Here is a 24,339-nt window from a genome sequence, read left to right as displayed (position 1 = left end):
TCAGGGACACTTTGCTTTAGCTAATTAAAACCAAACCTTTTTTTTTTTTCTTGAAAGCTATATTTATTTTCCAATTTGTAACACTAATTCCAGTCTTTATTTTCTGAAAAATGCCTTATCTCAGTTCAGTGCTAGACATGCAAACATGTACAGTACAAAAGCTGTAATGGTAGAGAAGTGACTTCACAATTGGATGAATGTGAGTTGCTTTGTAATGATACTTTCATTTTGGGAGCTTACTAAGCCAAACACTATTCTGTATTTTACATATGTAGGCCTACAGGTATTACAGAATGTCTTGCCAGGCTGAATACCTATCTTATAAATCTCCTATTGCTGACTGTACTCAGGTGATACTTGCTTAGGTGCAAGAGGTACAAAATTGGGCAAGGATTTTGAATGGAGCAGCTTTTCATTTGAAAAAAAATGGAGATCTGGAAATGAAACTTTTCAGAGAAATGACTTTTTGTAGAAATATTTGGATGTGAAAGTATTTGGGTTTTAAAGAAATTAAAAACTAAATTAAAAAATAGATCCAGAAAAAAGTAACTAAAATGACATTAATTCAGATAGCTCATGACTACTCATGGGCAGAATTATCCAATAGGAAGCAGCATTTTGCTTGGATAGTATTTCAGTTCATGTCTGAGATGCCAGCTGTCAAGTCTACATCTTACTATGGTGCTTGTCTCTTGAAATGTAGACTATTTTCACTTTTATATAAAATGTATAGTTTCTGGAAGAATTTTTGGGGAAAAAATGTTCCCATAAATGCCCTTAACTATCTGAACAATGTATTAACTGAAGTCAGTGGGGGATACAGTCTGCTGAGGTCTGTAATATGCAAAATGGTAATCCTTTTAATTCTGAGTATCTTTTCAGACTCAGTGTGTGGTCTGCTTTGCCCCTGTATTTTACCTTGCTATTTTTTGCTTTCCTAGTTGATAAGAGTTTTCCCACATAACTGACCACTTCGGCTTGTGGTTTTAGCATCCTTTTTGTGGAATAACAGTGGAAAAACAATAACAACTGTGGAATGTAACAGAATGGCATGTACTGAAATGGTAAATATTGTTCTTTGTAGTTCAGCCCATTTCTCAGGCTGCTGTGATGTCTGTTAGTGAGAGGCCAGCACGAGGAGGGTATGGAGCTTTAGAGTTCCCAGAGAGTGGTGGAAGGAGGAAGGATGCAAAATGCAGCAGAAATGTGTGTTGTTACATTCCTGCCTTGGTTTGCAGCTACTGCTTAACTAGGTGCATATGCCTTAATCCTGTAAGTCAGGAAAGGAAAATACGACCTTCTCTCAAGTCCTGTTCAGCATACAGAAGGGGAGATATATCCCTACATCTGTTACACGTTTTGGCACCTTTGTAAAAGTCAGGAACAAGTGGGCCTTAGTATTACCTCATTCTTTCTCATAGGTCACACTGAAGTATTTTATGAGTCAGGACTTAAAATTAAATCCAGAATATGACTAAAGTTACAGGTTTTGCAATCCTTTTTCTGAAACACTTTTCCATTTATCTCCATAATTTTAGCCTTTGTTGGAGTTACACAGATCACAGAATCACAGAGCGGTAGGAGTTGGAAGGGACCTCTGAATATCTTGTCCAAATCCTCTGCTAGAGTAGGATCACCTCGATAAATGGGTCCACAAGATTTTAATACAGTTTTTAATGCACCAGCTTCTAAAAGATAGCAGTTGTTTTTTGACAGTTGTTTCTTCTACACAGAAATATTCTGCTGATCATAACCTTTAATCAGTGTTGACATTATTTTCCTTACAGTGCTACATAAGTTTGCTCGCTTTTTAACGTTTGGGTTTTTTTTCTCTATACAGTGTAAGTATTAACACTTTGCAGATAGACTTAGTAGATACTGTTTATAATCAGTGCAATGATTGAGATACATTTCTTGTGTGTGGTCACATCAATTTTAGTCACTAAACCAAACCAATTCTAAAGGCAAAAATGTCTTGAGTTGTAGAGAAGAAAGACTCAACTGCTTCTGTGCACTCTCCTGTAATGTTTATGTCCCAGCACCTCATTAGGACTTAAAGACCATACCCTTTCTGTAAGTCATTTGCACTACTGGCACTGTAGACAAAATCCATGCATACATATTTACACAGTATACCACAATGACTTAGATCTGCTGCAAGGAAACAAAGTAAGCATAAAGACAAAGAGTGCTATGTGATAACAAGAGATTGCTATCAGCTCTCATTGGTGGCAATTAGTATTTTGTCAGAATATGCACTCATGAAACCTTATTTTAATTGTATGTTTTAACAAATAAACAGTCTTATTATTAAAATAATAACCATAAGTAAATGCTACAAGTTTGTCATATCCAAAATACAAATAACAAATATGAGTGAAAATACCACAATTTCTCAGGATTAAATTGTGTGGCTTCTGATAGATGAGATGCTTCTGAGTTGTCTTTTGGATATTTTAAGCTGTGTATGTCTCTAGTACTTAAGGAATCCGTAGTGGACAGAGGTTTTATGACATGTACAACTGTAGACAGAAACCAGATCTGCAGTGGCTCTTACCGGCTGCTTGTTATGTTGGAATCAAATAAGTAATGCAGTTTGGAAAGCAAAACAAAGCCTTCAAGTTTGAGTCTTATGCAGGTCTGTTGGGATTTTTCTAGTTATGAGTCAGCTGTAGGAATCTGATCACGGTTGAAAAGATCACCTGGTGGTTTTGTCAGCAGGGATTTTTGTGACATTAATGAGCTTGCTGACTGAGTAGTAAATTTTTGGGTATGCTTACAGTAGGGTTGGAGATAAGATTGCTGTGTGTGGAGGCATTCCCCTCGCATGTTCTGATGTGTAGGTGGCTCTGAAGTTGAAGGTGCACGCGTGGGTAGATGTCCAACACCCTCTGCTGTGCCAGCACTGCAGTGGCTGCTCCCTCCCAAATCATCTGGGCCGTGGCTACTTTGCCCAGATAATGTGCTGTGGTCATGCCCCTGCTTGTGCTGCAGACATACCCTGTGGTTTTCCATGGCGTTGGAATTGCTGCTTTGCCCTGTGGGAGTGGGAGAGTGGATGAGGTGAAGAATTTGTCCTTCAGCATCAGGTACCCACTGCTGCTCCCACAGTTACAGCTCAGGTGTGTCTCAGCTCAGGTACTGGTTTTGCTTCCGACTTGTTTTAGTCAGAGTAGCTTGGGCTGGCCTCAAGAGGGGCAGCGTTTGCTGATGAAGGCCGTCTTGGAAGGAGGATAGCTGTGGTAGAGGCAAGGAGAGCTGTGGCGGGTGCTAGAGGTGGCAGCTGGTGGAAACAAGTGTCAGTGCTCCCTGGCAGGCTGGTTAAACCTGGCCAGTGCAGCGTGGGGCCTGCTGCGCTCCCCGCCAGCAGCTTCAGAGCAACTCGCCAGGGGCTGAGGCCGCCTCAGAGCCTGTGAGCTGCTGCAGGGTACGGGGGGCTGGAGTCTGGCCGCTGGGCTTTGTGCTGCAGCGTTCCACTCCTCGGGGTGCTGTGGGAGATGTCTGTTCAATGGCAGTGGAACCTGGATCTCAGCCCCTTGCCTTGTATTCTTCTGCTGTCAGAAATGGTAAAAGGTCTTGAGTTTTAACCATTTCCAGAGTTCTCAGGGTTGCTGCGGGTTTCCTCAGCACCCCATGCAGGGCTGCGGGCCCGCGGCCCGTCCACGCCAGCTGCCGTCTCCTCTGAGTCAGTCACTCGGCAGAAAGCACGCCGAGCATCTGGGATGAGCTGAGCCTGTCATTCCTTGTTTACAGCTCCTGGCAGGCAGAGCCCTGCGTCATGCACCGCCGGGCTTGGAGTGTTTCCTCGGCAGTGGCACGGAGAGGAGAGAGGCAGCCTCCCATACCGGTGCCCGCTGGCCGGCCCCACAGCATGCCATCACTCAGTGCCTGCTGGCCAGCCCTGCAGCATGCCCTCACCCTGATGCCCGCTGGCCGGCCCCACAGCATGCCCTCACCCTGATGCCCGCTGGCCGGCCCTGCACATGCCCTCTCTCAGTGCTTGCTGGCCAGCCCTGCACATGCCCTCACCCTGATGCCCACTGGCCAGCCCTGCACCTGCCCTCTCTCAGTGCTTGCTGGCCAGCCCTGCACATGCCCTCACCCTGATGCCCGCTGGCCAGCCCCACAGCACATCCCTGTGCCTGCTGGCCAGGGTCACAGTGTGCCCTCATCCTGGTGCCTGCTTGCCTGCCCTGCCGTGTGTCTTCACCCTGGTGCCCGCTAGCCAGCCCTGCAGCATACCCTTGGCTTGGTGCCTGTTGGCTGGCCCTGCAGCGCAGCCTTGGCCTGAACTCTGCCTGTTCTCCCACCTGAGGATCCCAAACTCTCACAACTCCCATCTTTTCATTTGGGGTGGTAGAGTAGCCGGTATGTGTGTTACCTTTCGTTTGGCTGGTGAGCTCCTAGGTGGTTGTGGTGTGGTAGTGCTCTTGGTGTGAAGAAATTTTAAAGTCGTTTATTCCTTTTCTGGTTTCATAAGTTTTTGACTTCAGAAGTTGCCAGTGTAGACTGTTTACGAGTTGAACCTGGAAGAGAACAATAATTGATTAAAAGCAATAATTTGTTAGTGTTGTTAACATTTCCTGTGCATACCAAGTTAAAGCAAAGCTAGATGCATTGTTTTATTAGCTTTGTGGTAGTTCCTGTGCTTTTTCCTTGAGTCTGTGTCGATAGAGTACCTTGGAATAGGTTATTTCATTTACTGGAATATCTCTGCTGACATTAATGGAATTGTTGATATAGCTGAGAAAAGTGACTCTGGACCAGCATTATTTAGGCTACTTTTCAAACATGCAATCTTAAAAATCATCATCTGTGCTCCAGACAGGCTTCGTGTGTATTTGTATAAACTTCTGGAAGGGTAATATTTCAGAGTAGTCTGTAGTCTTTATGATTCTGGTAATACTATTTTCAACATTGCCTCAGAAGATGGCACAAAATAAATAATTAGTTTGTTGACTACATGTCAGTGGTTTTTAAGCATAGTTGGACAGGAGAAAGCTCATTGATTCAAATGGCTAATTTTAATGAAGGTGACTGGGTGTCCCAACACTACGCCTTAATGATTTTAGTTTAAAAAAGAAGGAAGAAATATTTTTCTTTGGAAGGATTCCCTTAAGAAACAGTAAGACAAATTATGGAAACTTTATGTGTGTGTTATGTGTAAAATCACTCCTGTCCCAAAATGGGGAAATACACTTTATTTTTACTCTAACAACTAATAAGAAAATCATCATATAAGCTACTGTTAACCTTTTTATCTCAAATGTAGTTCAAACTGTTTAAATGGTTTTGGTCTTCATGTGGGAATGGAAATTAGCTTTTGGCATAGCTTGCTCTAATTGAAATCAGTTTGTGGTTTTTAAGTTCCTTCCCTGCTTGACAGATGATATCATTTCCTATGCTTTTTGTAATCCCCTCTGTTTTCCTAAGATTGTATGCTGCTAAGTCGAGCTCTACACGTTTTAAAGTAACTATACACTTTTTTCTGACTGACTTAGGACATTGTCCAAAAATCTTCACCAGATATTCACTCTGTATTTGCAAACAAATTTACTTTTTTGTTACCTGAAGTATTTAAGTACTTTGAAAGTAAAGATGTATTATACCTGTTAGACACATAAGAAATGTAAGATATGTTTTTTACTTCTATGGTTTGAGAATTAAATGTAGCACTGTTTATATATATATATGTCCCACTGCATGTTTGGCTGTTCTGTGGATTCGTATAGAAGGCAATAACATTATTCTTTCTGCTTGGAAATAAAAATAGATTTCCACTCAGGTATTTCTGAGCTGTGAAAAGCCAAATGGTGCTTAAAAGCTTTGTGCAACAGTAAAAAAATAAATCAGTGGTTCCACAGCACTTGTTAGCAACTGGCTCTGGCGGGACATGCAGTTTCTACTTCTTTGTCCTGAGCATTTGAGACCGTGTGCTGTAGGTATCCAGTGCTCCGTCACAATTTACTGAAATGCTGATGTGACTGTAAGCCTATCTGGGGAGGAGCCTTTCATGTGGTTCCTGTTAAGAGGGAATCCATTTCTCCACTGCTTGCTGGAGTGCCAGACGGGTTCACAGCTGTGTTGGACAGCAGGATCTGTAGGGAGGACTTCACTTTGTTGGAGCCCTGCCCACTTCTCTATGCTTGTTGAAGAGCCTGGCATACTTTAAGCTGGCTGTTCCTAATGTCTAGTTAAAAAATGTATTTGTCCTTGTTACTAGAAATATGCAGCCCAAACATTTGTGCTTTACTAGCATGGGACTTAAGATGCATATTAATAATTGCAAATGATAGGGCTGCAGCTGAGGAGAGCATGCTGCTCACTTGCATTACTCCTGGCAAGGGAAAGTTGTTGACTCTGGGGAAATGCTGTCTGTGAGCTCTGCAGACTCAGCACAGCAGCCAGCAGCAGCTTTACTGTGAAATGGAGTGATCCCACAGATGGCATACAGAAAGATATTTCTCTGTTGCTTTCATTTCATGCAAGAACCCCTGCGCGGCCAAATGAGATTCTTGTATTGCGTGTTTTCACAGAAACAGGCTGTCTTCAGAAGCTTCTTTATATGCTTCCCTTTAATACTTTCCTCCCCCATCACCCAGATAAGACCCTTTCTTCTTGGTGTTACCTGTCAGATGTTTGGTACATTTTCTTTGTCAATGGCCTTTTCTCATCACTGCAAACTAGGAGACAAATTCTATGGGGTTATGTTCATACGGAATACCTTTGACCTCAGTGAATAAAGGTGATAGAAAATTCTTGTATATTCTTTAGAAACTGTAAATCAGTATTGTTTTCTGTACTGCCATTTCAAGTATCTGTTCTAAGATATGTGGTTTTGTTTCTGATACTGGTTTCTAGTTCACAGAATCAATCCCTAAAAGTAGAAAATCTCTTAGCAGACAGTTGATCGTTTCTGACTGAGTTAACTGAGGAAAATCTTGTTTCCTTTTAAGTACAACACTGTAACATCCGGTGCATGAATGGAGGTAGCTGCAGCGATGACCATTGCCTCTGCCAGAAGGGATATACAGGAACACACTGCGGGCAGCGTAAGTGCGCTCCTATAAATGTAGATACTGCATACAGTTAAGTAATTCTGGAATGTCTGGATTGGGCTCCCTTTAGCACTTAATTTCAGCTGTTGCTGAGCTTGGTTTTGATCAAGTACAATGACATTTCACAGGAGAATATATGACTTTGTAACGAACGCTGAGTGAATTCTTTCTGATCAGGACTTAAACATCATGTGAATTTGTAATAATTGATATAATTTGATTCCCTAATTTTCACACTGCCATCATTCTTATTGACCTCCAGGACTTTCCACTCATTAGAGCGATAGTCCATAAATACAAAATTTATAGGAGATTGAGTTTTTGTCTTGTAGGCAAAAGTAAGGGTTTTTTTTTATACAAATCCCTATTTTTATTTCAGGTTTTTGTTTCATACTTAGCTAGTATGCTTGAGGGACTTTGCTTATTTTGATGTTGTCTTATCAGAGTTGATTGACATTTTTTTATTTCCTCAATCAATCCTGAGCCAACAGCATTCCCAAATCTGCTGCTTGAAATCTCTCCCTAGCAGACTCAGGTGGTCTCTTGCTGCTCTTGGCTAGAGTGCTGTGGAAAAACTTAAGGATGTAGAAACTGCTTTTAACCAAGATTGTCATGCTGCTATCTAGTGAACTATTGGTCTGACAGAGAAAGTGTGTTTAGCTTCTTTTGTGCTCTGTCAAAATCAGTGACACACTTTACATGAACTTCAGTGCAACCAAGAATTACCCTAATAATCCGGAAGAGGATCACATAGTGAAAGGATTAAGAAATCATATTTCTGCCTTCTTTGTGAAATATCAAGTGGATAAAAGGATAAATGGAAACCTTTTTACTGAAGTGAATGTGAAATGAAGCAAAGAATAACATTACTCAATGAGCATCCAATTGTATTAAAAACTTTCTCATGTGCATGTTAATTTTTTTGATTCATGTTGAGAGCAAAAGATTTTGGAGTTTACTATGAGGAAAATTGGGTTCTGTATCTAGTGATCCTATCATACAGGGGAAGAGTCTCTTGGATTAGCTTTGTCAAAATAGATCTTGATTACATTTTGCTATCTTAGTTGGTAGGACGAATTATTTAACATCAGCAAACAGCCTTTTAATACTGGTTTGTATTTCTGTCATGGTAGGGGAACAAATAAAATTTCAAGGGTACATCTAAACAGGGAAAATTTTTGAGCATTTAGAGATTTTTTTTTCTGCACCTTCTATCTACTATCTTTACTATTTCATCATTTGTTTGTTGAAAGTTTGAAAGAGGTGTGATTTTTGAATTATGGAATGTGTAGCTGCTATGAAGAGAAAAGTTCTGAGAGGTCAGAAAAGCTGTAATTGTTACTGTGTTTCTTTTGTGCTGGCTAAGGTGAGATCATGATACTAATGAGGGCAGGAGATGGGAAAAGATTGTAAGTAGATTCTGGAAAATAAGGTACCCTGTCCTGTTGTGTTTACCACTTTTACCAGGTTATCTGAGTAGGCCCACATGTCTTTCTAGAATTAGCTCAATACTTTTTTCTTCTGTCTCATACAGCTGTCTGTGAAAATGGATGTCTAAATGGAGGGAGATGTGTGGCTCCAAACCGATGTGCTTGCACATACGGCTTTACTGGACCTCAGTGTGAAAGAGGTATGTGCCCATAAACAGTGGAGAAAAAATATGTTCTGACTTCATAGTAACTGAAAAATACTTAAATATTCTATGAAATATGTACTCTATGAAATAGAATATATAAATAGCAATAAATAAGGTCAAATAGAATCAATGTTCTTGTGGAATGCAACTTAAGGAAGGTTTACTGAAAGGAAAACTCCAGTCTAAGAAAATTGTGGAGGTATTAGCTGTTAGCTCTGGAATAACACAAATCATAATGGTAACAACTTTCCTAAAGTCTATTTTTATTGAGAAGCAAAACTTCATCATTGATTTAAAACCAAACATTCGATCTTATTTTCTTTCATGACTTTTCTGGGTCACCAATGTTAATTGGTGTGATTTTGATTGTTAGTTCTCCAGTTTGTGGTAAGTTTTACTAAATGTTGTTTTCTTTCCCTAAGGCAAAAATCCCCATTTGTTTACTTCAACAGTAGGATTGTTCAGCCATTGCCTGTTCTAATCTATATCTGAATTGATTTGATTTTGTTAGTCTCAATACAGAAAAATAAGGAGCATTTTTAGCAGTATGTGTGCTTTGTAAGGATAAGAGACCAGGGTAAAAGACAGATGCAACTGATTGAGGCTTTTTTTTGGTTGTTGCATTACTTTTTTTGCTATGAAAACACTTCAGTGAAAGAGGCAGCAAATTAAAGATATTCATAAATGCTTTTATGCAAACTTCAGCTTTTAAGACATCAGAAGAGTTCTTCATATCTCTGGTACATTTGCTTAAGAATGATAAGCAATATCTTTCCTCTCTCTTTGGCACACTGTGTCTTATTTCATTCTTCTGTCCATTTTGGTACAGATTTATTGTCACCAATTTTAGCTTTTTATTTGTGTATCCATAGTGATAATCCAAACTGTTTTCATCTGAAAATGCACCTGTGTCAGCTGTTTTACCTGGTACTGGGATTTTTTTTCTGGATTATTAAGCCAATTTTATGGTTAGTGTGTGAGAAGCAAAAATAATAATGTTTAGGTACAAATATTTTGTTGAATTCTGTAGCATTAACACTAAAATATTTTTGTTTGTTAGAGCTATCAATTGATCTACTTACTTGGAAGTTCATACGTACTACTCATACAATAGGTCATGTTACATATCCACCAACCCAGGACACAACTGATGTTTAGAACATGATGTAGGGGATGTGCTCAGCACTTGGAGTTGTTGTCTGTGTGTCAGTGAGTATGCCACGTCATCACTGCTATTGGTGCTGCACCTGGACTAAAGGTCGTGGTTTTGTTTTGTTTTGTTTTGTTTTGTTTTTACAAGGGCAGCCTAGGTGGGTGATGCAGAACAACAAATCTAAGGGCACCAAAGCTTTTTATTCTGTCCTAGAGCAGGCAGTAGGATGAAGCTGCCATTTCCTGCACTCTCTGCAGCAGATAAAATTCCTGTTGGCACTGTGTGAAGTTTTGCCTGTTGTTCACTTGGTGTAACAAGTAGTCCAAACTGATGATGATGTTTTTCTCAAGATTGAAAAGTAGCTCTGTTCTGAATCTTGGGATCTCACTGCTGGAGAGGAATAAGAGGAATGGAAAAATATGTTAAAAACCCTAAATTGGAAGAGAATAAAGGCGTTATAGGTAAAAAGTGTGCTGAACGTTACTGCAGAGGCTTTGAATTTCAAGCAGTGACTGCTTATTCCTCATGGGTGAAGGCTTTGAGTTTGGTGAGCAGATGTAATGTGCAAATTCAGAAGATTGTTCAGTGCTGCTTTTATGTTGTCTAATCAGGGCCCAGTTGGACTCCACTTGTTAGGGCAAGTTTCAAGGCCAAATCTTGCCAGCAGCTTCAGTCCTATATCTTAGGGCTCCTGTATGGTATTGAGTGGAGTGTGGAATTGGTGACATTCAGCCATTTGAGCCAAATCATGCTGTTACAAAATCCATGCATAGTCCCAAGCACAACTGAGGTGGAAATCTGTAACATACATGCCTTGTCTGTAGGCATGTTTTACTCAGAACATGTGTTTGTTTCTATAGTTATCAACAAAAGAGAAAAAAGGCATTAATGAGCTGCAGTATTTCTGGCTAACGCTCCCTGCAGCATTGAGACCAAATGATAGTCATATCTTCCTAGAAAATCTCTGAACTTTGGCTTCTTGCACAGAGATTTCCTGCAGCCTCTCTACCCATCTGAGCTAATATGTTCCCCTCTGCTAAAAAGGGTGTGGTGGGTTTTGGTCCCAGAATCACATTATGCCATCAGGAAAACACTCTGAAGATTGGAGTATAAGCTAATGTTGGTCTAAATCAGAATAACTTGCTTTGTTCAGCACATACACCTGTGTGGTCATTAGGGAGTTGTCTGGCTGCATGTGATTTTACACATCTGTCAGCTAAGTAAGAGGCAAGAGGCCTACATTTTGAATCTAGCTCTGGAAAGCGATGTGGATTTGTGACACTCCCCAGTGGACTTCTGGTGTGTAAGTGGATGGATATTATCCAGTAAATTGATGAGATGCTTGCCTTGCAGAGTTAAACTGTGTCTTTATTAGAAATTAAAAAAAAAGGGGGTGGAGGTTGGGAAGGAGAAGACCTAAATCAAATGAAAACCAAACTGAAGTGTCTCTGTGCATGGAGAGGGTAAAAGAAAGGAAATTACTCAAGGGGAATAGTCTTTTAAACCATCCCATTTCCTGGAAAAGCAGAAGAGGCAGCTTGTTTTCAAAACACCACTTCTGGCTATAAATGAGATGTGAAGTGATACGGTTTTGTGGCATGCACATTCTCCATCTGTTTGGCTGTGATTTGACTTCTGGGTTATGCCATGCCTCAAGCTAACAGTGATGTAAGTCATTCACTGCTGCATATCACACAGTGCTCTTTTCCTACAAGCATCAGCTAATGGTAACAGTCACTGTGTTTAAGGCTCGTGCGTCACAGACCAGAGAATATTGCAGCCTTTACTGCATATGTTGTAGCTTAGAGCTGTCTAGAATAAAGTAGTGTTGAGGCAACCAAGGTCATGAGGATTATTTTAGTAGTCTGATATGGTAAACAAAATGTTTCATGTGGTTGCAGAAGAGTTAGAGCAAGTTTCCTACATCTGCAGAAATGGCTTGCGTTGGAAGGGACCTTAAATATCATCTAGTTCCAAACCGTCAGCCGTGGCAGGGACACCATCCACTAGACCAGGTTGCTCAATGCCCTCTCCAGCCTGGCCTTGAACACCTCCAGGGAGAGAGTAAGATCCAGAGGCAAGATACATACTTTAACCTACTTTAAGTAGGTTTTTTCTACACTTTTGGTCCAAATTTGTAGTAGAAATGAGCCTGATTGTTTTTATCTCCGCACATGCTGACCATACATTTGTTAACAAAGATCTACAAGAATTCTGTGTAGGTTAGAGATTCAAATATAGGCACAGTGAAAGGGCTTTATCTGGTGAAAGACCTGCTGCTTTCACAGTGCAGCAAACTGCCTTCAAATTTCTGGCACGAGTATTTTCATGTGTTTATCCAGTCATTGTTTGAGAGGGTAGCAGCTGGCTTGGGACAGTTTGGGGACACAAATTACTTTTTGCATGTCTTAGAAGTGTTAATGATGGCACAAAACACTAAAAACATAAGCAAAAGGAATTTGAAGATTCATTATTATCAGTGGAGTTCTTCATGTTTTGGGAGCATATCCCATCTCATTGGTGAGATAGGCAAAGCTGGATTGGTAGCATGGTTAAAAGTGGTAAACAAGAATCATTAGCACCTAAGCTGTTGTGTATGGCATTTGGCAGCTTTCCAAATCAGGGATAACCTCCTGGGCATGATGTCAGTCATATTCAGGTTATTATAAGTGCAACAGACTTGACTTTTCTGTGACATAATGCTAATCAAAAAGGTGAACTTGATGTAAGCTGAACAGAAAAAGTGTAGTGGAGTTTGGAAGTGCTTCCTACAGCAATTTAAGACACATTTAAAATACATAGTCCAGAAAGGAAAATATTTCATGGATATTGGCTCAGTTAACATTTGAACTTCAAGGTTTCCTTCTGAAAGGAGCTGAGTTCTCTGGCTGCAGTCCAGTGATGGGCTTTGACATGAATTTCAATTCAGACCTGAGATGTCAGTATGCCTAAAATTACGTAAGTGCTTAAAGGCCTTTCTGGATTTTGGCCCAAACTTTCAGAGTCAAGATCTGAGAAATGCATTCAGCTTTTTGCAGGTAATTTAGTTACGTTAATGAAAAGAAATCTCAGGTAACAGAAAATGATGAAGCAAAGCGAACTTTCTTCTTCTGGTTAAGAACTGAATGCCATTTTTACACCATTCGTCTGTGATGCTGAATTACTTGATTGAGTTACAGATTCCCCAGTTCTATTCAAGTTGCTGAGGAGACTTAGAGCAGAGCCTTAGCTTATGTTCCCTTGAGGATGATTGGGCAGATCAGCTCTTTTTATTGTCTGTAAAAGAACCTAGGGGATTTAGCGGCTGCGTCACATGGCCATCTTCGGGTCATGTGAAAACGTCTCCATGTCATGCACTTTATAAAAGTCCAAAGGAAAAAGTGGTGTTAAAAGTGCAGACAGATCAAACATTCCTACTAGATTTGGTAGAACTGTGTTCTTCACTTTGTTGACTCTTGGTGGAGGCACTGTCCCTGGAGGTCTTCAAGAAAAGACTGGATGAGGCACTTGGTGCCATGGTCTATTTGACTGGATAGGGCTGGGGGATAGGTTGGACTGGATGATCTTGGAGGTCTCTTCCAACCTGGTTGATTCTGTGATTCTTTGATATCTGTTTCTCTTTGGTTGTTTGGATGATGATATTTTAAGAGGGTGAATTCTATATAATATGGAATTGTATGTTGTTGTTATCCTTTTATTGCAAAAAATGCAATAAAATGTGCTTTGCTTTTTCTGTCTGGTTTCATTTAGAGGAACACACTGGAAGCTTAGAATGTGTTACAGCCCTGTTTGTTTATTTGAATGCTTGTGACAACATCAGGGGCTAAATCCTGCTGCATTTTGGAGGTTTGCCACTCGCTTCGTGTAGGAGCAGAATTGGGCCTGATGTAGTTCAAGTATTAAAAATGTACCACGTGTGTTTTGTGTTGTGTTTTTTTTTTTTCCCCTGGACTCTGCATATGAACAAATGATTGCTTTTTCTTCAAACAGAGTCGTTTCTGTGCTGCTCTCCTCATGGCAGGAATTTCTGCGTAATTTTTAATTATATTTGGCCATTATTAGAAGTTCCTAGAATTAATGCCATATGTAAAAATATCTTTCCCAGAGTCTCTCTATGAAAGTGCAGCCACTGAAAGTGCTTGAGAGTAGTGCAGTGCTCTGTGTAGTTTTTTCTTTCTAAATATTGCACTGGGTAGAATGTTTTCACAAAGAGGACACTGCACCCCTTAGTGTGCCCCGTCTCTGGTATTTAGTCTAAATGGAAAGTAAATAACAAAGTGTAGATAGCAGTAAAACTATGTTCCCAAAGCCTTATGTTGCATTTAAAGTAGTATTGCAGCATATGGTAGCTGGCAAACATTAGAGTAAACTGGATTTCTGTAGCTGTCTTCCAAGAAACACATCTGTTGACATAGATGTGTAGTTTCTGCAGCCCTGTAACACGAATGAGTGTACAAAATTATTGCAGAAAACTAAAGGGTGGCTAAACTTGAAGGCCTGGAATAAAGATTCTTCTTGCACATCATTTTCACCCTGAAAAATGATGAAAAGCAGCTTCAGGCTGAGGATAAACACATTCAGTCAGAGTGACATTTTACTGTCTTTAATTTTTATACATGTTGCACCCCAATGTCTTTCTTGGATTATCAAATTGAGATAAATGGATGAGGAGGGGTTACATTTTTTTCAGATTGCAGCTTCATCTTAGTGGTGGAGAAGTCAGCCTCTGCAGCATAACTGTGTGTCATGTACAATGGTTTGTAATTCTTAGCAGTATAATCAGTAGATCTCTGGATCGGAACTCAGTGCTAAGCTCAGTCTGTTATTTAATGCCAAAAGGCATTTTTAAGATCTCGTGTATGTGAAGGCTTTTATCCATTGTTCTGCTCCTTGCAAATACACTCTGTAACCCGGTCCTATGTTGCTTGCTCTGTGCTTTGCACATATCAGAAAATCACATAGCAAGGTTTAAAATGTGTGTTGTTTTTTTTTTTCCCAGATACATACTTAAACCTTAATCAGGATTCTTAAATGATTCAGTACATATGGGCTTAGGTCTCTTGTGAGATGTGGGGGCTCCAGCTTTCATATATGAAGCTGAACATTTACATTTTATTCCAAATTGAATTTTGATTTCAGTCAAACAAATCTAAATCCAAAGTTTCCATTCAACTATTTGGCAACCCTCTCTGTACTTCCATGCTGTCTCGATTGGCTGCTAGGGGCATTGACCTTTAGATGTGCAGTTAAGGTATTATTTGGACTCTGGTTTGTAGCAATGGAGATGCACACAAATTTAATCACAAATTGAAGAGTCCATATTTTGGTATGACCCAAACACATGTTATCAAAATACCTGTGCTGTTCTAGTGTGTAAGATTTGATTCTTGCATGTAGACATTGAAGGGACTCACACAAGAATCCCGGAGATTGTTCTCCTGGTGCTACAGACAGCTTTGTTGTTGCACCTGGTGCCTGCCTCCAAGTGTGCTGGCAGCCTGTGGCACAGGTTTTTTACATGAGAAATTCAGTTCTGCTTCATTCTAGTCAGGGACTGAACCTTGCCCTGGATTTGCTTGCATGTGGTACTTGAGATCTGCCTTATAGTATCTCCAGAAATGAAGAATGGAGGCCTGTGCTTTCATCAGGAGGATTTGTTGAAATTATATATACAAAGGGTTGTCTGTGGGTTTGTTTTGTTGGTTTCTTTTTTTTTTGTTATGAGATTTTACATTAATACAGATACTACTTTTATATACACAGTACAGGCAGCTGAAAGATAAGACTTCCCTGAATGGCCTGCACTGCCAGATCTGTGCTCTGGAGCTCCAGGGAGAACTGGGAGGAGTCTCTTTAATGTTTTGTATCATGAGAGTCTGATTTTTTTCTGTGCAGAATGGTAGTGTCAGCTTTACTCTTTACTGATTTTGGTTGTCATTGCATTGTGTTGCATTTGAGGCCTTCAGAATGAGTGTCCTCGAGCCATTCATGCTCTCTTAGTATCATTGTATCATGTCCATTATTCTAATTTCAGTCACCTCCTGATCCTAGGTCAGTGCAAAACATGCAGAACATAAAATAGCTAAGCACAACTCATTTCTCATGGAGCTTTCCATAGAAGAGCTGCATTGAAAATGGTGACTCCTGGAGATGAACATGATCCAGGGAATGAGTAAATGCAGCTGGTAACTTACCTAAGAGTGCCCACTTGGGCTTATCTGGAGAAGATTTTTGCTTCTTCTCTGGGCTGCAATATGTTTTGATCTAAGAAAGCACAGCTACCTGAAACTCTTTCATCTATTACACTGACAACAAGTGTGAAGCACCTTGAAATTTTATACAAATATTTTCCCTCACATCTTTTCTTACTAGTCTGGCAAGTGGAAATTTTTTATTACCATTGCAGGAGAAAAAAAATCAAATACCATTATGTGTGATAATCAGTCAGGCTTGCGTTACGGGATTCATATTTCTTTGTTTTTTGAAAATGATCTCAGACTTCCATGATGGTCAGTTCTAAAAAAAGAAAGGAGAATCTCTTTTAAGACATCATAGATCATCCCTAATTCAAGGATGAAATGACAAGGGCATTTCCAAGTAAAACAATTTCTCTATGTAGGTCATCTGCAAAGTGCTAATGAAAACGCATCTTAAGTAGAGGTGCTCAAGATGGTCAGTACAAGTGTTTTGTCACATGTAAGTTTCCTTGCAACATACTGGTAATAGAGTTGATGAAAGCTCTGTAAAAATAAAAGCTTTTCTAAAGTAAACTGTACCATTTAGAATGGTATTCCATACCCTATCTCAGTATAAAAGCTGCAAAAAGTTGTACGAAACAACGTCTGTAAGTACAGTCACATTCATGCTTTCAGTTGTCTGTGAGAAGTTCATGAATAATGACTGAGTGGTTTTTATTTTCAGTGACAACTTGTGCAGTTTGGCATTCTAGAGAAACACTGTAGGAAAAGGAGAGAGGCCTAAATAAGGTCTGAAATGTAAGAAGCCTTACAAGAAATATCGGTCTCCAAATTCTGCTGTGCTGTTAGACAGAGTCTAGCTTTGCACTCCTTATCCAGGAGACATTCCTTTTGGAAAAAGGTGTAAATTCCTTATGTAATGAAACCAGGATTCAACATTTCTCTTTTTTGAGAGACGTGCAGAGGCTAGGGATAAGTAATTTTTAAAATGAAAGTTATTAGACATGCATGTGTTTGTGTGCATACACAGGTTTTTATTTCAAGAGAAGAAATAGGAAGCTTTGTAAGCACCTGATTTTTGACGTTGATCTTCTGCATTTGCTGTGTCTATTACAGGTATTACCCAGGCTAAACTAGCACAAGTAGGTTAATGTGACTGCAATCTGCTATGTCATTGTCTGAATTTCTTCTGTGGTAGTGTAATCCAGGTTACAGGCCCCATTCTGAAGTGGAGGTCACTGCACTGTTCTCCTTCATCCTGAATGTTTAACTTAGTACATGACTATTCTTAAAATGCATTTGCCACTCAAATAAGCATGGCCTACAAAATGATCTTGTAATGGCTCTCATTTATTTTTTTTGCAAGGTTTGACTGGTGATCACTGGCATTTTCAGTACTGTCCCTGTTTTCTCCTTTTTCTTTGGGATGAATGGTCTGCTGTGATCCTCTAATGTCTTTTCTTCCAACATAAAGATGCTGACAGTCACAGGGAAGCAAGAGCTTTGTAAAAACCTGTATCCTCACTGGTCTTGTTTCCTTGAGGAAATGGTGGCAGATGGCTGAAGTTTTTGTCTGGCACTGTTACAGGACAAAGTCCCTGCTCTAATGTGTTGAAGCAGAAGGGTCCTTGCTAGCAAGGCAGCAGTGGTAGTAAATTCAGTGGTATTTTATTAGTCTTATGCATTTCTTTCTTGTTTCTGTGTATAAAGCAATCTCTCATTGCTTTTTGATCTCAAGTTGAAGCCAGTGCATTTTGCTGTCCTTTAACATTGGTTCTGCTGCTTACAGTGGCTCCATTAAATGTATTGAATTTTCAGCAAGGCTAGGGAAATCAGTTTACTCCTAGTTAAACCAGACAGCACAGTAAAATGCACGTCTGCTGTTTAGTGGAATGACTTCTACCAATCAAAGAGTGTATTTATATTAATATTAAAAAAAAAAAAATAATTACAGGGGAGAGAGGACAATTTTTAGCAGTATTTCATCTGACAGAATTGCTTAGGATGAAAGGAACCTCTTGAGCAGAATGAGCTAGAACAGGCTGCCCAGAAATGTGTCCATGCACCTGAAGGAAAATGTGTTAAAATATGTGTTAATCCTCTGAGTGTATCCTCGGACCTGCTAGCCATTTGAGGAAGATCCAGTGCTAACTTTATCAAGCATTCATCGTCCTGGATGCTTTGTGTTCTTGTTTTGTGTATTCAGTTCTCCAGAGGATGTTTGTCCTGTGACAGTGATTGACTGAGTGCAGCAGAATGGAAGCATGTGTTATGCTGATGATGGCTAGTGTACTTTCCCTAATAAAACTCTAGTTAGTTTAAAATATAAAGTAAACTCACAAAATAAGGGATAAGGAATGGATGTAACTCCAGTAACTACAAGTGTGCTGTCAGGGGAATTTTCCTGTTTGCCACTTAAAAAGATGGGAAGACCCATTAGGTACCTGACTGATAATTTCACCTGAGCTAGGAAGCATCTGATCCCTCAATGATGAAATATTTTAGGATCTCAAAATCTCCTATGTCTGCTTAAGTTTCCAAGAACTGCAGCAAGAAATGAAGTAGTAAATGTACAGTGGAAAGAGCATGTGATGCACTTTCTCCAAAGTGCAGTTATGATGGATCTTAAAGTGAGACACCTTGAGCTGCTTCTTCTGATGGTCAGACAAGTTTCTCTGCCAGAATAGCATGTCCAGGCATCTTAGTTCATATGAGCAGTTCAGTGACAGAATACTACTTGAGCTTGTAATGTTTATAAGAGGTGATGTTAAACCCAGTGAGAAATGAATTATTATTGTCCTGCTGGGATATGATGGAAGCATTTATGAGAATCTCCATGTCCCAGTGGGACAGTGTGGGTGGTACCTTGGAGAGGTTCATAAAATGGTAGTTTGACAGCTTTACAGTCAGATTAATAGACACTTCCAAAGGAACCAAAGGGTCAGAAATTACTTCCAGGCTGCAGGCTTTAAAGGCAAAAAGATCAACCATCGAAATGAGTGGTTGAAAAAGAGTTAAGTGAGATGCAGTTGTGAAAGGAGAGTCAATGTTAGATTACTTGGGCTCCAATAACCTTTAAGATAAGATACAGTTTAACAATGCAGACGTTACGTCCGGAACTGCACTACACAATGTGAACTATTCCAGTTACTTGATTCTTGAGGTAAAGAATAAAAGGAGAGGACAATTTGTGAGCTTCTTGAGGGATTGAGATAAGGAGAGGGTAACATTTTAATTTGCTGCAACTGGGTAGACTTATGGAGGCTTGTAAAGAAAAAGCAAGAGGAACAGGTGAGGGAGGAAGATAGGTGAGAAGAAAGTGGCAGAAGGCATCTAGCCAAATAATTTTCACACAACTCTGAGGACGAAAGCATTAAGAAGTTTAGACTGCTGCTTGGGCAGGGTAAGCCCAGCAAAGATGTGCATTCCATTCATCTGAATGGCTCTTCTAGTAAAAACATTGCTAGACACAAGCACAGTCCAGGAATGGCAAATGATGAATGACTTAGCAAGCTGTCTTGCTGGGTACTTAATCTGTGTGGTTATCTAAATAATTTGAAATGCTTCTCTTGGCCTGAGCCAGGCTGGGCAAAATGAAGTGCCATGCATTAAACCTTGTGCTATTTCAACTCTCACGTCCCAGCAGGAACCTAACAAGATATGGCTCCATGAAAGGTGATACTATATTAAACTAACAGTACAAATTGTATCAAAGTCAGTTCCAAATTCAATACAAAAAGTCATGTTTTCAGAAGGCATTTTAATTCTAGCACTAGCACTTCAGTCACTTGCTGATGTCAGTACGAAAAAAATGCTTCGTACAGCTGCTGACTGCAAGGAAGAGGAGAGGTTAAATTGGGTTAGCGGAAATGAAAGACGTGCAGTAGAAGTAGTGTTGCTCTCAGAGTGTTTATGGAATCTGTCATTAAATAACAGAAGTGCTTAAATTGGAGGGCCAATTTAAAGGGTTGCTTTTTAGAATTTTCCCCCATTTATGTGAAATTGAAATTACTTACAAAGGTGTACAAAGAAACATTAAATTCTTACCCTCTTAAAAAATAAAGATGATGGCAAACCCATCTTAGTCTCTTACTGTTCAAACCTTCTTGAACTAGGGCCTGAGCCACCAATGTGTATTAGAATAATTCTGCTATTCTTACTACAGTTGATTACAGTGCTCTGTTATAAAGGGTGGAGGCTCTTGGTTGTTCTCCAAAGAAAGTGAGTAATAATTGACCTAATGTACAGAGCACATGAATAACATATTCTTTTGGTAAGACATTTATGTTTTACAGGGTGTGCTAGAGTTCACATCCCTTTTTCACATCTTCCAAAAGATTTTAAAATACTCAGCTGCTCTATTAAATTTCTAATTCAACAAATACTCAAATACAAAGTATGCATTAGATAAAGCTCTTGAGCTGAATCCAAACATTGAAAAATCTTTTAATCTGCCTTGAAAACAGCTGTTTAGGATTCCGAATAGAAACAACAACTTCCTTCAGCCCATGTTGTTAATGACCACTGCAGTCTCAAGCTGGGAGGGACTTCTTTGTTACTCTGGTGCAAAGTCTTGCTGCTGTTGCAATGATTTGACTATCCTCAAAATATACTGGGAGTGGTATCCTGGTCCTGTTTGAAATAAATAGTAACACTTCCCTTGAATTCAGTATGACAGAGGAGAGATTTATTTGGAGGATTTAAGATGGTTCTGGAGTGCAGCTACAGGACCTTCTATTGACAGCTTCTACTACCGAGAGACTGCCAGTGTTCTTTATATTTGTCTGCTGAAGGAGTTCTTGATCTGAGAATTGATTTTTTTTTTTTTTTAGTGTTTGAAATAATGTAAACAAAAGAGATGGGTTCTGTGCACATACAGGTGCAATTTATGTTTTGTGTTTGTAAATGCTTGGATAATGTTATAAAATGTTATGCAGTGATAGTGCATTAAATACATGAATTAAATTTCTAGGCAACTGCCCATCACATCCAGGGAAATACCAAAAGAGTTCAAGATGGCTGACATTACAATGAATAGCAAAAGCAGTAATGATTCACCACTTACTGTAAACTATTGCCAAATGGCATATATTTGTTTAACAACTCTTTGTTTTGCTACGTCAAGAGGGTAGATTCTGTATGCATTTCACACATATGTGTCTAAGTGCACCTCAGTTGTATATTCAAACATTTGGGCAGCATTTTAAACTCTGAGGTGGAAGCCTTACGTTGTTCAGAGAATTGAAGCCAGAGTGAAAGTTTGCAGTAATTGTGAAAGTGATCCAACGTTTACACACATCAAAGGAAGGGAAAGACTTGGGTGGGCTTTGAATTTGGAGTCAGAGTTGACGTGATTGCATCTTGTCAGCCAGGTTTCATGAAGGCATGCAGAGTTATTGAGAAACTAGTTAGCTCTGTGCTGTGCTGTCCTACAAGGATATCAACCAGTACTTTTGGGTAAAAGTAAGAAGTGCTCAAAGTCATGAGCCACAAATATGAATGTGTTTTAGCAAAGAAGACTGCTTTCTGTGGCAGTAGGGTATAGAAAATACTGTTATATGGAATGGGTTTTATTTCACAGCAATTTGAGATTGCAAGATGATGAGTAAGAAGTGTTCTAGTAGAGTAAATAGCAAGGAAGATAAATACAACCTCTTTCGGTTTCATAATATAGTGTGCTTTTTCTTTTGGACTTAGGGGCTTCATGCACAGTCTTTTGCATGATATTCTCATTTCTGAACTTCCTCAGATGCAGCTGTGTTAATGTACATTGATTAACATCTAGAGAAGTTTGTGTATATGTCCTCTCATGAACTCCACAGAGGTCTTTGCTTCCATTTATGTGTGATGTTGATGCACAGGTGCAGTGTCCAGGGTTTCATTGACTTTCTACACCTCTTTCAAAGCAAAACGAGATCACAGACAGGCAGCAGGCTTCCTTCCCTGCAGAGGGGCAGCCTGAGGCTGATGTGAAAAATAAGCAAAATCATGTTTATGAGCAGGACTTTTAATAAGCTGTTTAAAAGTTGCTGCTCCAATTTCAAATTCCTAATTAAATGAAATGGAGGAAAGAAATAGATCAGCATGCTGCCAGGCAGAAGGTCCAATACAGTGATTATCTCACTGCAAACATGTAGGCTAAATTACATTATCTTTATAATTTACGCTTATAATATATTCACACATGAACAAAAAGTTTGTATGTAAGGGCAGTTTAGCCACTGCAGACTTAAAAAATGTATAAGGCAAATGTTGCTTTAAGAAAATTTTTCTAATGTGAATGCTTTTTTATCACAAGTGTAGTTGAAAACAGAAACTTACTTATTGGAATAGAAGTTTAGGCAATTAGCTGACAAGAATAATGTGGATAAAAGACATTATTTCCAGGAGAAATCTTACTTGTCTTTTGGATATAGTGCAGAATACCTCTGATAATGAGGAGGAAGTTTTGTCTTTCACTGAAGTGTCTTAAATTATGATCTTTCTACTGCTTTATGGAAATCTTTTTAAAACCACCTAAAAGTTTTCCCATAGTGCTAGATTACAAGCAGCTGAAACTTTAGACACCACTCAGAGCAGTTCATTGTTCCACTGATGTTGCTGGGAGTGATGCACATGTTTATTGGTGACCACCTAGATTCCTAAAGGTGTCCATTCTATTAGAAATGAAAAGGATATTTTTAAGCACAAGTTTAAATTGGCACTGTAATTGCTAAACCTTGCAGCTTAGACAGATGCCAGAGCTCCCACAGAGGAACTTTAAACCGCATTATACCATACTCTGTACGTTCACACCTCTTAACTCTTTGCTGCTCCCCAGCTGCAGATAGGAGCTCCTTCCTGTGTCCCTTCCTCTCCCTCCTCTTGCCAGTTGCAGAAACCCCAAGGTGCTGCCTGTCATGTACCAGTCCCAAGCAGAAGTCAGCTTTTAATATCTGAAGTATCCTCTGTCTCAGTTGTGAATTTTCTTTTGGCTCGGGGGGTATAAACTAGTTAAATTGGCTTATAAGCTTCCTAACGGCTTAAAACTTCAACTCAAAGCTCAATGAAGTTAAAAGGGAAAAGACACTCAAGGGTTTCAGTGATGTGGATCAGTTCCTATATCCAGAAGGGTAAGGTAAGCATGTTCTTTCCTGTTCTTTCTCTGAGTCCTGATCTCGTGACAGGACCGCCTCTTAACCTCAGTACCCGTTTTGTATGATGCTAGTTTGGCGGACAGATAAAAATTAATAGGATATGCTAAACAGACTGGTGACTGTGACAAGGAGCTTGGTTCTTAGAAATACTTTCAATGTATATATTCTGCTGGTTTCTGTTTTCTTTTTTTTTTCCTTTCTTTTTTTAATTTGGAATAGGAATTGTAAATTTGAAGACAGGAACGCATTTAGGCCTTGCTGTGGTTTATTCTGCTCCAGCCAGTTGTTCCAGTTTTGTTCTTTCAGTGTGAAAATATTTCAGAAGACAGCACAAGCACTTAGCATCCACTGGAAACAGAGATGCAGATTTAATTTTTGCCATGTTCACTACACTTACTTTTATTCCTTTGAGAACCATAGATGGGGACTGCCTAATCAAGCAGTATGCTTTCAGTGTTGGATTAGGTCATTCTTCATGTGGCTTGTAACCCACCTTTTAATCTCATATCCTCATTACCTGCCTGCTATTTGTTTTTTTCTCATGGAGGAATGTGGCATTGAACAGTGCAAATAATACTGGCATACGTAGTTTGTATCTTGTAAGCTTGAAAATACTGAAGTAGAAACAGAATATGGAAGTCAACCTTACTGATAGGAGGAAAGTGGAAAATGGTGTGGTTAATACCTCCAGTTTATGTATTTGTTGTTTATTTGTATTTGATCAGAGTGGTAATAATAGATAATATTTCAGAGCACATAACTAGGGGGAACACTGCACTCTGCTGTGTCAGTGAGAAGCTCATCACATTGCTGGGACACTCTTGGGCACCTTTTTGCTGCTTGGAGAGTGATGGTGAGCATTGCTGGTGCCCATTCCCCTCTGCAAAGTGTGGGGCTTGCTGCAGGTCACAGAATCACTGTGGCTGGAAAAGACCTTTAAGATCATCAAGTCTAACAATTATATAACTCAGCCAGGACCCCTACTACACCATATCCTTGGGCACCACATCTAGATGGCTTTTAAATACATCTAGAGATTGTGATTCAACCACTTACCTGGGCAGGCTGTTGCAGTCTTTGATAACTGTGTCAGTACAAAAGTTTTTTGTCTAACCTAAACCTCCCTCAGCATAACTTGATGCCATTAGCTGTGACTTGT

General features: G+C 39.6%; 1 protein-coding gene across 2 annotated transcripts in view; it reads left to right on the top strand.

The window, feature by feature from the left end:
• The window catches only part of FBN1 (fibrillin 1), a 154,954-nt gene that overhangs the window by 16,436 nt on the left and 114,179 nt on the right, over positions 1 to 24,339 (top strand). Inside the window, exons 5-6 of one of the 2 annotated variants that reach the window (XM_064157645.1) lie at positions 6,957 to 7,052; positions 8,593 to 8,688. In XM_064157645.1, coding sequence (XP_064013715.1) covers positions 6,957 to 7,052; positions 8,593 to 8,688 — 192 coding nt within the window. Of the gene's footprint in view, positions 1 to 6,956; positions 7,053 to 8,592; positions 8,689 to 24,339 lie in introns of those variants that run through there. The other variant, XM_064157644.1, reaches the window with a different exon arrangement.

This window comes from Pogoniulus pusillus, chromosome 17 (genome assembly GCF_015220805.1).
Source record: "Pogoniulus pusillus isolate bPogPus1 chromosome 17, bPogPus1.pri, whole genome shotgun sequence".
Taxonomy (NCBI): Eukaryota; Metazoa; Chordata; class Aves; order Piciformes; family Lybiidae; genus Pogoniulus; species Pogoniulus pusillus.
The sequence above is the reverse complement of the archived record's forward strand: the minus strand, read 5'-3'. Positions and strand labels throughout refer to the sequence as shown.